The sequence below is a fragment of the Myotis myotis genome, unplaced genomic scaffold (assembly GCF_014108235.1).
Source record: "Myotis myotis isolate mMyoMyo1 unplaced genomic scaffold, mMyoMyo1.p scaffold_m19_p_4, whole genome shotgun sequence".
Taxonomy (NCBI): Eukaryota; Metazoa; Chordata; class Mammalia; order Chiroptera; family Vespertilionidae; genus Myotis; species Myotis myotis.
This window is the reverse complement of record NW_023416346.1, coordinates 125,472,978-125,486,835: the sequence shown is the minus strand read 5'-3', so window position 1 is coordinate 125,486,835 and position 13,858 is coordinate 125,472,978. Positions and strand designations below refer to the sequence as shown.

At 37.8% G+C, this 13,858-nt stretch overlaps 1 protein-coding gene across 2 annotated transcripts in view; it reads right to left on the bottom strand.

Annotated features, from left to right (window-relative positions):
- Positions 1-13,858, bottom strand: part of PIR (pirin) — an 82,629-nt gene that overhangs the window by 23,616 nt on the left and 45,155 nt on the right. For both annotated transcript variants that reach the window (XM_036305443.1, XM_036305444.1), the window contains exon 6: positions 3,493-3,577. In XM_036305443.1, coding sequence (XP_036161336.1) covers positions 3,493-3,577 — 85 coding nt within the window. The remainder of the gene's footprint in view (positions 1-3,492; positions 3,578-13,858) is intronic.

Sequence of the window (13,858 nt, the reverse complement as noted above, 5' to 3'; positions counted from 1 at the left end):
GGGGAGGGGAGGGGAGGGGAGGGGAAGGGAAGGGGAGGGGAGGGGAGGGGAAGGGGAAGGGAGGGGAGGGGAGGGAAGGGAAGGGAAGGGGAGGGGAGGGAGGGGAGGGGAGGGAAGGGAAGGGAAGGGAAGGGAAGGGAAGGGAAGGGAAGGGAAGGGAAGGGAAGGGAAGGGAAGGGAAGGGAAGAACCTGAGAAGAGAAGGGAAGGGAAGGGCAGGGAAGAACCTGGGAAGTGAATACAGGGCAGAGTTCAAGGTGGAAGAGCAGGGCTCTAACTGAGTCCTCTAATAGAGGACACAGTTTTTTCTCTCTGAGGTTTTATTAGAATAAGTTTTAAAGCCTCTGGAAGTAATACGATATGCTCATAGCTCACTCACACTTTTTCTCCCTTACTGACCTACTCGCTCAGTCTTCTAAGTTCGGTCTACCATCCATCATTCAGTGAACATTTACCACTCATTGTGGGTAGAGATAGGAAGATGAATAAGGCACAGCCAAATTTTCAAGTCATGTAATTTCAGGGAGGGAGGTTCGTGGTAGATGTAAAAATACATGCTAACAATTTACAGCCCCAATTCCATGTGTCTTATCAGGATGGGCTGGCTCTACTAGAGGACTTCTCTCTCTGCTTTGTACTGATGCTAAGCTTCCCTAGTCCTATTTAGCCTGATTTATATTAAATTCTGAAACAAAACCCATTCCTTCCCTTCCTTAGCTGCTTTTTAAAATTTTCACCATGGAAAATTGTTTAAATTTCTTTTTCAAAGTATAAATATCTTATTGATTTTTCCATTATAAAAAGTAATACACATTAACTTGAAAATACAGGTGTGGACAAAAGTATGTTTATAATTGTGAATGAAATTCTTTTGAGTTAATAAAGCTATTGTAATAATCTGCGTGTATTCTTCTGTATGAACAACTGTAAACCCTCTTTTGCCCATCCCTGTATTTTAATACCATGAAAGTATGGGATGTTATCGAAACAAAAAAAATCTTTCTGCAATCTTCATACTTATCCTGACATGAATATTGTTAGTATTTCTGTATTTGTACTTTAAGTTTCTTTTATCTTTTATACACTATATATTGTTTGCTTAAAAATGAGAATTAACTCAATAATCTGTTTGGATACATTTCCATGTAAAAATTTAGATAAATAACTCATCCTTGGGAAGGACTGAAAAGCATTCTATTGTAAGGACACATTGTAATTTATATAAGGTATTAAAAAGTAATGGTTTCTGAATTTGACAGAACCTCAAAGTTTTCACCTGCTAAACTAGATTTTTATTTGGGACTATTTTGATTGTTCTAATACCATGTCTCCTCTACCCACTTTGCTTCATTCCTACTTACCCTCCAAGCAGAAAACTAGTCTACACATAATTGCCTGGGTCTGTTTTCTTTCCCTGTTTATTTTCTTACATGATCCAAAAGGACCAAATATTTGCTTAAAGGAATGGCCAAGTCAATCTATAAAGTACATTCACCTATTTTTGCCCTGTGAAAAAAAGTCTCCTATTAGGATATAGAATCCAACTTCATTAGTAATAACATAATTCATGCTATTAGTTGGAAGACACAGGGTTAGAGGGAATGGTATAGGAACAGGGGCGATTTCCTCCCCCCCCCCCTTCTTTTTAACATGTTCTTCTGCTCTTGCTTCTGTTAAACTTAGATTAATTCCATCAAGCATTGTTTCTTAAAACTACAGCAAAGTAAGAGCCAAATTGTTTAAGAACCACCACATTTTATTAGATTTCCTTCTCTGCCTTGCATCAGCAAAGAGTTATCTTGTGAGATTTTCAAATTCTTCTTCACTTTCTTCCCCCACCTCTCCTCCCACTTTTATGTCCTGCACTAGGAATGATACCATCCCCACATTTTTATTGTGCTGTCAGAGGTCACTGGCCCTACAGTTTCCTGTCTTCTACAAATGTCCTCTCCAAGCTACTGGCTCTTTGCAGCTGGGAAACTCTTCCCTTTCCTCAGGCAATAAGAAAGAAAATGAGCTGGGATGGAGGTCACATTTTACCTCTGGCCCTGTAGGACAGTTTAATCAGTAACATATTTAAGTCAGAACTCCCTTAGTCAAACATAAAAAATGTAAAACTTTGCTTTTAAATATGTAAATCATTTTCTGTGGCATTTGCTCTCATTTCCATGGAGGTTCCCAATTCTTGCAAAGGTCCCTAGTGAGAGCTTTACTTGGCCTACATTCCTTGGCTTAATCCCGCTCATTTTCCTTCTGCCTCTCAGTTTTAGAGTTCATTAGTTCATTGAATTTTACAACTATTCCTTATACATACATGAGTTTTAGTAAAACAATAACAAAATAACCCCCAAAATGTGTATATTTACATGCATATATATGTTAGTGTACAAAAGTAAGTGTGGATACATCTGTGATTTCCCCTAGTTGTGGGATATATAGAGAAGGTATTACTATGGGCTGGTAAGGGAGGAAAAGGGAATGTGGGGACGCAAACTCAAAACAAAAAGAAAAAATTAAAGTATGTATGCTACCACACTTATTGTCATAAAAATTATGTATAAGGGTAGGCATATGTTTAAGTGAATGACTTAATTTGTTTTTGTTTGTTAATAAGCAGAATGGAAAAAAAAAAAACAAAGAAGAAAATAATGAGTCTGAGGTTGCTGTCTAATAACCTCAGGTGTAACCATTCTTTTAAGTGTTCTTTTTTTAAATCTTTATTGTTGAAAGTATTATAGATGTCCTCCCTTTTTTCCCACTTGCCCTTTCCACCCATTTCCCTCCCCACCTCAGGCCTTCAATACCCTATTGTCTGTGTTCAAGGGCACGGCATATATGTGTGTAAATTCTTTGGTTAATCTCTTCCCACACCCCGCTCCTTCCCTCTTCCCTCTGAGATCCAGTAGTCTGTTCCATGTTTCCAGGTCTCTGGTTCTATTTTTTTTTTAATAAAATTGGCCTTAAATTCCTGGGAGTTTTCTAATTACTAGTATTCTTTGTACTTAAATGTCAACATAAAGGTAAGTATTCCATAGCAATATTTTTTCAAGAAATGTGTATATCTCAATCAAAGATGTGTGTACCTCAATCAAAGATGTGTATCTCAATTAAAGATGTGCTTGCTCATAAGTAAGAAGGTCTGAATTTGCCTCCAGGAACACTGCAAATCAATAGTAGCCAGGAAGTCAGGAGACATGCGTAAAAACCCTGCCTTGTCCAGTAAGCCTTTACGTGGCCTTGATACCTAGCTAATTGTTAGGTCTTGGTGTTCATACCTGTAAAATGAGGGAAGTGGCCCAGAGGGTCCTGCCCTAATATTCTATGATTTTCATAACTTGAAAGGACCCATCAATATTGGCTAGTTTACACATAATTTAACATAGACTAAATTCATAGACCTTTGTGCTGAGGTTCAGAATCAAGAACATTCCAGAGCAAGTACCCTCCCTCCTTTTTTCCTGAAATGATCACTAAACCCCAGAACCCATCATACCTTTAGGAACAGGCTGGGAATGCTTTGCTCCTTGGTCCAATTTGAAGTCCAAATATAAGGTTGGTGTGCGAGTGTAAATCTTGGACTGAAAAGAAAGGGGAAACCATCAGCATCTTTCCAAGAATAGGGTTCTTCTTTACTTCAACTGGGCCCTTCTGGACGGGCCTGGGGCCTGAATCCATTATATGTACAATTCCTCCTTTGTAATGTGCAGTTAAAGCAGGGTAGGGGGTAGGGGCTGGATGGTTTGCCATTACAGCTCCCTCTTAAGGGTCTTGGTCTAAGAGTTAGCCTTCCTGGCTTTACAATATGGTTGACAAGCTATTTCAGGATGGCAGCTATCTCCCAACAGCCATTTCTCAAATATGGTCAGATGTTAATCATTTACTGGCCAGTAGTTGCTCCAAATTTCCACTTGATATCTCTCATCCAACTATATATTTCTTCCCTAGGTCTCAGTAAAGTTATGTGTATTTTGAAATTTAAAAAAGGGACCTGTAAGCATTTTTTACTTGTTCTAACTTGGACCTATTGAAAAAAAAAGTGGTCTACTATTGCTGGCTTGAAAAAGCCATGACTTCAAATGTAAGAAAGGCAAACTTTTACAGGATTTTCCATTGTACACAGTGGCTTTAATTCTGGCAACAGTTAAATAGAGTTTGTAATTCAATATGATACCATTCTGAATCACTGGCATAGACCAAAAATCCAAGGGATTATCACTGTTGCTATAAATTTGATGATGCCTCATTGTTTATCATAAAGCCCAATTGCTAGTTTTTTAAACTTAAAATACAAACAAAAAATGAAAAAGCACATAATGACATATTTGGCAAGGATATAGAGTAATAAACTTTTATACACTACTGGTGGGACTGTACCTTGGTATAAAACTTTAGAAAACTGCTTGGCAGTATGTAATACAGGTGAATATGTACATAATCTGTGACCCAGCACTCCAACTCAAAAGTGTATCCACAACAGAAATGTTCACCTAAAGACATGTACACAAATCTTGATAGTGACATTTTCAGTAACAGACAACAACTAGAAATAGTCCAAATGTCCTTAATGATAAAATAAATAATGAATTATACTATACAATGGAATACTACATAGCAAGGAGGATGAATGAACCCAACCACAAATAACAAGTCAGATAAATCTCACAAGCATAATGCTAAGCGCATGAAGGCAAACACAAAAGATAATATACCATATTATTTCATTTCCATAAAGTTCAAAACAAAGCAAAACTAGCTCTGACCAGTGAGGCTCAGTAGGTTGGAGTGTCATCCCATGCACCAAAAGGTTATGGGTTCAATTTCAGTCAGGGCACACACCTAGGTTGTGGGTTTGATCCCCTATCAGGGCGCTTATGGGAGGCAGCTGATCGATGTTTCTCTCTCTCTCACCCCCTCCCTCCTTCCCTCCCTCTTTACCTCCCTTCCTTAAACAAATCAGTAAACTGTCCTCAGGTGAGGATTTTAAAAAGCAAAACTAGTCTATGTTGCTAAAAGTCAAAAAAGTGGTTAACTTGGGAAGTTTGGTAACTGGATCAGGTTTAAAAAGGGGCTTCTGGGGCATGATAATGTTCTGTTACTATTATTTTTATTTTTAACTTTTTTTGTAAAATTTATTTTTATGAAGTTGCAACTTAAATACAGTGAAATGCACAAATCTGAAATACACAGCTTTTATTTATTTTTTTTTGCTACTTTTTTTTTTTTTTGCCTATATACCTATATCAGGCCAAAGAAAACTATCAAACCAGAAGGCTTCCTCATGTCCCTTCTGAGTAATTACTCCCAAAATTAATTTTGCAAATTAAAAAAAGTACAACTTTTGAAAAATATGATTGATAGACAATAAATGGGCTATCTCACAGTGTACAATTGGATACATTTTGATCTATATAGACCTCTGAAAACATCAATCAAGAGAGTAAGCATATCCCATCACTCTCAGAAGTTTTCTCATGCCTCTTTGTAATCCCTCCATCTCATGCTCCTTAATCCCCCAGCAACCATTGCCTGTACTTTACTGCATTTTATATAAATGGAATCATATACATGTAATTTTTGGTCTTGCTTAATTTACTCAGTAATTATGTTCTGTTTCTTGACCTGGTTTTTGATTTCATGACTGTGTTCACTTGATGAAAATGCTCTGAGCTGTACACTTGATTTGTATACTTATTTCTGTATAAATATTATTGTTGAAAGTATTACATAGGTTCCCCTTTTCCCCCCATTAACCTCTTCCAGCCCACTCCCATCCTCCCCAGGCCCTCACCAACCCACTGTCTGCGTACACGGGTTTTGCATATATGCATACAAGTTCATTGGTTGATCTCTTCCCGCCCACCCTCCCCTGCCTTCCCTCTGAGGTTCGAGAGTCTGTTCATGTCTCTAGGTCTATACATTATCCTATATAATAAAGCCATGCCCTGACCAGTTTGGCTCAGTGGATAGAGAATCGGCCTGCAGACTGAAAGGTCCCAGGTTCAATTCTGGTCAAGGGCATGTACCTTAGTTGCGGGCACATCCCTGTTAGGAGGTGTGTAGGAGGCAGCTGATTAATGTTTCTCTCTCATCGATGGTTCTAACTATCTCTCTCCCTTCCTCTCTGTAAAAAATCAATAAAATGTATTTTTTAAAAAAATAAATAAATAAAGCCTAATATGTTAAGTGTCCAACCGTTCAACCGTTCAACCAGTTGCTATGACGTGCACTGACCACCAGGGGGCAGACACTGCGACCACAAGGTTAGATGGCTGCTGGGGTCCAGCCAATTGGGACTGGGCAAGACAAGCTGGATAAGCCCTGGAGTCCTCCTGCGGTCCCTCTCCAGCTTGCCAACTTCCCGCGGTCCCTCCCTGGACGGCCTGCTCTGATCTGCCCCGATTGCCCCCCATTGGGACTGGGCTAGACAAGGTGGACATACCCTGGAGCCCTTTTGCGGTCCCTCCCTGGCCCTGATTGTGCACCAGTGGGGTCCCTCGGCCTGGCCTGCACCCTCTTACAATCTGGGACCCCTTGGGGGATTTCGGAGAGCCAGTTTCAGCTGGATCCCCACAGGTCAGGCTGAGAACCCCACCAGTGCACCAATCTGTGCACTGGGCCTCTTCTATTTTAATAAAAGCTTATAGTTATTAAAAACATGAATGTGTAAATAGTCCAAAATAGCGAATCCAGGGCTCAGAATTATTTTCTCCTTCATAAAGGCATCATTTGCAGAGAATAATTATGTAAATTCCACAAGAACATGGACATTATGGCCTTTTTCACCCAAGGCAAACCCACTGTGCCTGTTACATAGTAGGTGTCTGATAAATATTTATTGAATGATGTTTCCTAATGGAAAATCTCATGTATAAATAATACTAGTAAATTTATGTACAGTATACATAGGATATTCATCAATGTTTTTCACCTACAAACAATTTATATGCATATATGCATGTAGCAAATGCCTTTTTCAGGAAGGGTGATTTGGTATGATTAAAGTGTACATTTGTATATTAAATTGTATACTAGAGAATTATAAATAATTCTAGCAGAAATTTATTCCCTTTCCTATGAATGTTTCATGCACTGGAGCTTTGGGTTTTAAATGGTCTGGTAGGTGGTTTTACATGGCTTAGAAGGTCAAGATGCATCAATATAGCTTCAAAGACAGGAAAGCAAATTCCCTTGTGTATACATAAATGAAACCAGAAAGACCTGTGACATCAAGTGCAGCCTGAGGCCAAAGATTCACAATCAATCTGAAGAGCTTGAAACATACATAACACAAGGGCAGCACCAGCAAGATGTAGGAGCTGATTCTCTAGAATCATTAGGTGTGTAAGGCACCATATGGAAAGAATCTGGTTTTGTCTAATGAAGACTTCCCAAATTACCTCTAAGAAGATCAAGGGTAAATGTCACATAATATCAGATGACTCCTCTATATGAGCAATATTTTGTTCTCTTCCAGAAAAAGAACCCCTGTTTGGTTTAAAGGTCATCTCACATAGCAAAATTTTCACTGATACAATGCGTAGGGCAGGAGAAACAAAGGAAAAAATAAATGAATGGGACTACATCAAAATAAAAAGCTTCTGCACAGCAAAAGAAACCAGCATCAAAATGAAAAGGGAACCCAATGTATGGGAAAACATATTTGCTAATAAAATAGCTGATAAGGAGTTAATTTCCAAAATATATAAAGTACTCAATACAACTCAACAAAAGGACAAACAATCCAATCAAAAATGGGCAGAGGACCTGAACAGACACTTCTCCAAAGTGGACATACAAATGTCCAAGACACATATGAAAAAATGCTCAATGTCACTAATCAACACAGAGTTGCAAATTAAAATAACAATGATATGCCCCTCACACCTGCCAGAATGGCTACCATCAATAAATCAACAAACAAGTGCTGGCGAGGATGTGGAGAAAAAGGAACCCTAGTACACTGCTGGTGGGAATGCAGCTTGGCACAGCCACTATGGAAAATAGTGTGGAGTTTCCTCAAAAAATTAAAAATAGAGCTGCCATTTGACCCAGTCATTCCCACTTCTGGGAATACATCCTAAGAAGCCAGAAATACCAATCAGAAAGAATGTATGCACCCCTATGTTCATAGCAGCTCAATTTACAATAGCTAAGATCTGGAAACAGCCCGTCAGTGCATGAGTGGATAAAAAAGCTGAAGTACACTTACACCATGGAATACTGTGCAAACTGTAAAAAAGAAGGATCTCTTACCCTTTGAGACAGCATGGAGGGACTTGGAAAGTATTATGCTAGGTGAAATAAGCCAGTCAGAGAAAGACAATATCACATGATATTATTTATATGTGGAACCAAATGAACAAAATAAACTGACAAACAAAATAGATCGAAAGACATGGAAGCATGTAACATAAGTGAGGGAGGGAAGAGATCAACCAAAGAACTTATATGTATATATGCATAACCCATGGACAATAGTGGGGTGAAGGCCTGGTGAGGGGTCAGGACTGGGGAAGGAGTGTCAATGGGGAAAAAAGAGGACATCTGTAATACTTTCAAAAACAAAGATAAATTTTTTAAAACTTAAAAAAACACATATATAAATGTCTTTCCCAACCTCTCCCTCAGTGGCAGATGCAGCATCCCTGCCTACAACAAAGAGATTAATCACAAAGAAGTTTTTAGTTTAATTTTTACTAATATTCTCCCAGAATGTAGTCATAAAAATGATCTTGACCTGGAAACCAAGTCTTTGATGCTAGGATCACTTTTCCTGCTGACTAGCAAAACACTTTTCTTCTTCTGGGCTTAGTTCACTCATCTGAAAATCTCATCTTGAGACTCACTGATGTTAAAGTCTATCTCTGATTCTAAAATTCTGAATCAGAAAATTAATGTTTTCCTGCACATTTTCATTTTTAAAATTCCCTTCTGACTTCTCAGACTAGAGCTGTAGAAAGGTGAGATGTGGCGGGGGTGAGGAGGGCAACTAGGCCTATGGGGAGTAAGAAGGGAACCGCTGATCAATTCATTCTATTCTTGCCCTCAAACTCAGTCATCAATCTTGCTGTCTGGGCTGGCTTTTCCTTTTCTTCCTGACTCTAATTTCTCAACCTCATCTGTGTTGTCCAAAAAAATAGTAACTTATCTCTCTAAGACTGCAACTACATAGATACATGTGTGTGTGCACAAAACACACATAATTCTGTACTTATTTATTCATTCATAAATTTTAAACAGAAACCAATTAGAGACATTACAACATTATAAAGCCACAAATATACTCTATTGTCTTTCAGCATGAAAAAAAAACTAAAGGGAAACTTTTAATTTATTTTGAAGGTGTTTTCCATCACCTTACTAACCTAAAATAGAATTCTGATTCTAATACCCTTTTTATATTGAAAATCAGATTATTGAACACAATATAACACAGGTCTTGAATAATCAACTACCCCAAACCTAAAAGTACATTATTCTATTTCAATTAATCAATAATGTGATAAAATTCTCAAACACACATAGTTTTTGAAAAGCAGGTAGATTTTGTTTTTGTTTGTTTTTTAGTTTTTAATCTTCCATGGTAACTCTGTTGAAATAGCAAATATAAATTATATTTGTTTAACTCAAGGATAATAACATCAGCTTCAAATACAGTTTAAGCAAGCCTGGATTTAATTTTTCTATTACACACCGCTGATTTGCAAAAATAAAGAAATATCACCAATAGGCACACTCTTTTCTGTGTTCTGTTTTGTTTATTTTTATGTATAGTATTAAACTATCAATAAACCTTCATAATACAATGAGAATTTAATTAAATTATTCTTTTTTGGTAAAAACTTAGCTATATATCTATTTCCATAGGATTAAAATAAATCGGTCCAGTCTAACCTAAAGTAAAACATTCCTCTACAGATGTTTCAGCATGAACAAAACAAATCTCTGAAATGTTCCTCTTCCCTTTCTCTATTTTGGTCCTAATAGTGCTGGCACAGGTACCAAATCCAAAGCTATTCCTCTTTTGTCTTTCTTCTCATTTCATAATTCTCTGTTAAAAGTATTTAGAAAACTTATCTTTAAATGAGTTAGTCTGTATGTGAAAAGCCTATTGGATTAAAATCTTAAAGTTCAAATATCAAGTAGGCAAAGCTTCTAGAAGGTGAATAACTCTTCATAAAAGGTTAGGAGTAAATTTTGGGTAACCAACAACAGGAGTACTACCAAATCCATACAAATCTCGTCTCTCGTTCTCTATAAATATGTCAGAATTAAACCTTTAATGGGCCAAAGACACCACTCCAATAATGACCACTAAACAACCAAGACCAAACAGGGTCTACAAAACCACTTCCTTCCGAACCCCAACTACCTTCATCTTATATCCTTCAAAGGCTTACCCTGGCTTTTGGTATGATACCCCTGTCAACCTGGCTTCCTTCCTGTTTTTATCTGTAAATGTGACCTTAATTAGGAGGTTAAATCACTTCCACATGGAAGGCATCTGGCTTGCAAACGTCTTCCCAGAGTGTGCTACAGTTGATTGCTTATGTGTGAGAGTAGCAAAGGAAATCTTTCATTTTGCCACAGCTACTTTCACAATTAACTGCCACCCATTTATCCCCGAATGCTGCTAATTTAGCCACCATGCTGGTCTTCCTTCCCTAAAAGCAAGTGGCAGCAATGTGTTACATATCAGAGTTGTAATAAATGCTTTTACAGTTCTTTTTGGGAACAATTTCAAAGACCCTTTATGATGTAATGATTTTTCAGAAAATGCACTCAAATTCTCAATCTTAATATAGGTTACTTAAGCAAATTATTCTAAGTAACTATACTAACAAACGTGAAGCTCCAATATCCAATAAGAAAAAGAAATAGTGTTTCTGCCTATTCCTGACTGCTCACCCTCTTGTTGACTGGCGCCCTTAATGTTGAATGTTGTTTTAAGTTGGTTTTTTTTTTTCCTTTTGCATGGTTGCTAACTTTTGATGAATATCTTTACAGATAAACCTTTGACCACATTTCTATTTTTTTTCTTCACTGTGAAATTTGGGGTCTAAAACTGTAGACATTTTAAGGGCTCTTGATATATCTGTGGGTTTCTGACTAAATGCAATGTGGCCAAAAGCAAACTGGTCAACATGATCATGTGCATAAACAGCAATTTTGCTGAACATGTCTACTAGTAGTCATTGGTTTTTCTAGACTTGTTAATTTTGCTCACCACAAGGCAGTTTTCAACTCAGTATGTGCTCTACAAATTTTCTCTCGTATAACTCCCTATCGTTAGCAAGTTAACTAATTCCAACAATTCCCCTGTTGTTGCCCATTTAGATTTTTTCCAATATATCTTTGCCACAAACATCTAAAGCAGTGGTTCTCAACCTCGGCTGCACATTAGAATCACCCGGGAATCTTTTTACAATCCTGATTTCTGGGCCTCATCCTCCGGAAATTCTGTTTTTTTGTTATGGGGTGGGGCCAGAAAGAAACAGAATTTCCGGAGGATGAGGCCCAGAAATCAGGATTTTAAAAAGATTCCCAGGTGATTCTAATGTGCAACCAAGGTTGAGAACCACTGATCTAAAGGAAGGGTTAATTGCTGAAATAAAAGGTAAAGAAAAAGAAAAACATACCTGAGAATCTGAAAAAAAAAATGGGCAAAAAGAAAAAAATACGGAAAAAGCTTAACCTGAAAAAAAAGTTTAAAGGCACCAACTCCATAGTACAAATAGCAATGCTTGAACAACCATTGTCTAGCAGTATTTGTTTTTGAACAAAAATTCATTTTAGTAAATTGATATACTAACTGACTTGCTTTCATCCAAATTGTTTTTTGTCAAATCACTTAGTAACTATCTGTAAATAGTACCTATTTCATCAAAATGTTGACCATCTAATATTTTTAATCTTATCTAATTTAAGAAGCAGAAGTTGATTATCTCCTTACTCTTTTAATTTGGCTATCAGTTTAGGTGACAATACTAATTTTAATTTTCCAAATACTATTAAACATTATTAATATAAAACAATATCTAAATATATATAGGGCTTAGTACCTAACAGGTACAATTCTAGGTGCTTCATGTATATTAGACTACTTGTGTTTCCCTTTTTATAAACTATCTTCTCATCAACCTATTTAAGTTTTTATTCATTATTAATTAGTTCCCTCATTTGAGAAATACTGATAGAGAGCCTGTAGTGTGCTGGTCACTGAATATGTATATTGGTGAATAAAACATCTGGTCAGACTTTGTGGCGTTTACTTTCTAGTGAGGTAGACAATTTAAAAAAATAAATATAAAATTTTACAGACTGTAAAAGAAATAGAGTACAGAGAGAGAAAATAAATGGGGAATAGAAGGCCTCAAATGAGAAGAGGTGGGGGTAAGAGGTTTCTGGGCAGAGAAAGGAGCACGGCAGGCACAAAGGCCTGGAGGCAATACAGAGCTTGGAGGAATCAGAACTGGAGAGAATGGCATGCGATGAGTTCAAAGAATTAGAAAAAACTCACTCAGGTGTAAGTCAGAGTAAGGTATTTAGGATTTCTTTAGAGTTCAATGACAACATGTTGACCCAAAATGTATCTTAAAAAGATGTCTTGAGCTACCATGTGGAGAACTGGAAGGGAGTAAGAATAGGAGAGGGGCCCCCTGAAGAGGCTGTTGCAGTAGGCCTGGCCAGGGTTGGACAGGGAGAGAGATAGCTAGATTTAAAATCTATTTTGGAAATAGAAAGGTTTTGTTAATAGACTGGATGTGGGTTGGGGTGGAGAAGGACTAAGGATGACCACCGTGTTTTAAATTTGAGCAGCAAGGGATGGTGCCATTCATTCATTAAAATGGAGAACACCAAAAGGAAGACAAGTTTTCATTTGTTTGTTGTCAAGACAGGTGGGGGTAGGGGAAAACAAGGCTTCAACTTTTGCTATTTAAAATTTGACATGCCTTGGGACCATGCAAATGTCTGTCAAGTAGAGAGAGTACACAGAGCTCAGAGGTTAGACTTGTGTTGTGAATATAAATGTGGGAGTTACAAGACTATAAATGGCATATAAATCCATGGAATGACACTGCTGGTGAGAATGCAGACTGGTGCAGCCACTATGGAAAACAGTATGGAGTTTCCTCAAAAAATTAAATATGGAGCGGCCATTTGACCCAGTGATCCTGCTTCTAAGAATATAGCCTAAGAAACCTGAAACACCAATCAGAAAGGATATATGCACCCCTATGTTCATAGCAGCACAAATTACAATAGCTAAGATCTGGAAACAGCCCAAGTGCCCATCGGTAGATGAGAGGATAACAAAGCTGTGGTACATTTACAACATGGGATACTATACAGCTATAAATACATGAGATGGATAAGGTCACCTAGGGAGATGATGTTCAATGACAGAGAAGAGGACTCAGGACTGAGATCCAGGGAACTTGAGCATTTTAGGGGTCTTGTAGAGGGAAAGGTACCTACCTAAGAAAAGAAACTGAGGATTAAGGAGCATCCAGAGACACAATAATGCATTATCTCAGAGGCCAAAGTGAGGAGGAGGGAGCATTCAACCCATGGAAAGGAAGAGTTATAGGGGGATAAAAAAGACCTCTGGGTTTGGCCACATGGAAGTCAGTGGTGACTCAGTGCACTGATGAGGGTGGAGACCAGGTTGAGAGTATTGGGGAAGTGGGGAAGTAGAGATAGTGTATGCAGACAAATCATCTGTGAAGTATGACTCTGAGAGGGAGTAGAGAATTTGGGGGCTGTGGGGTCAAGGGGTTGGGAGCTTCTCTTACCAATTTATATGAGATGTGTTTTTTAAGTAAAGTAAGGTTATCCTATCTAATAAAAGAGAAACA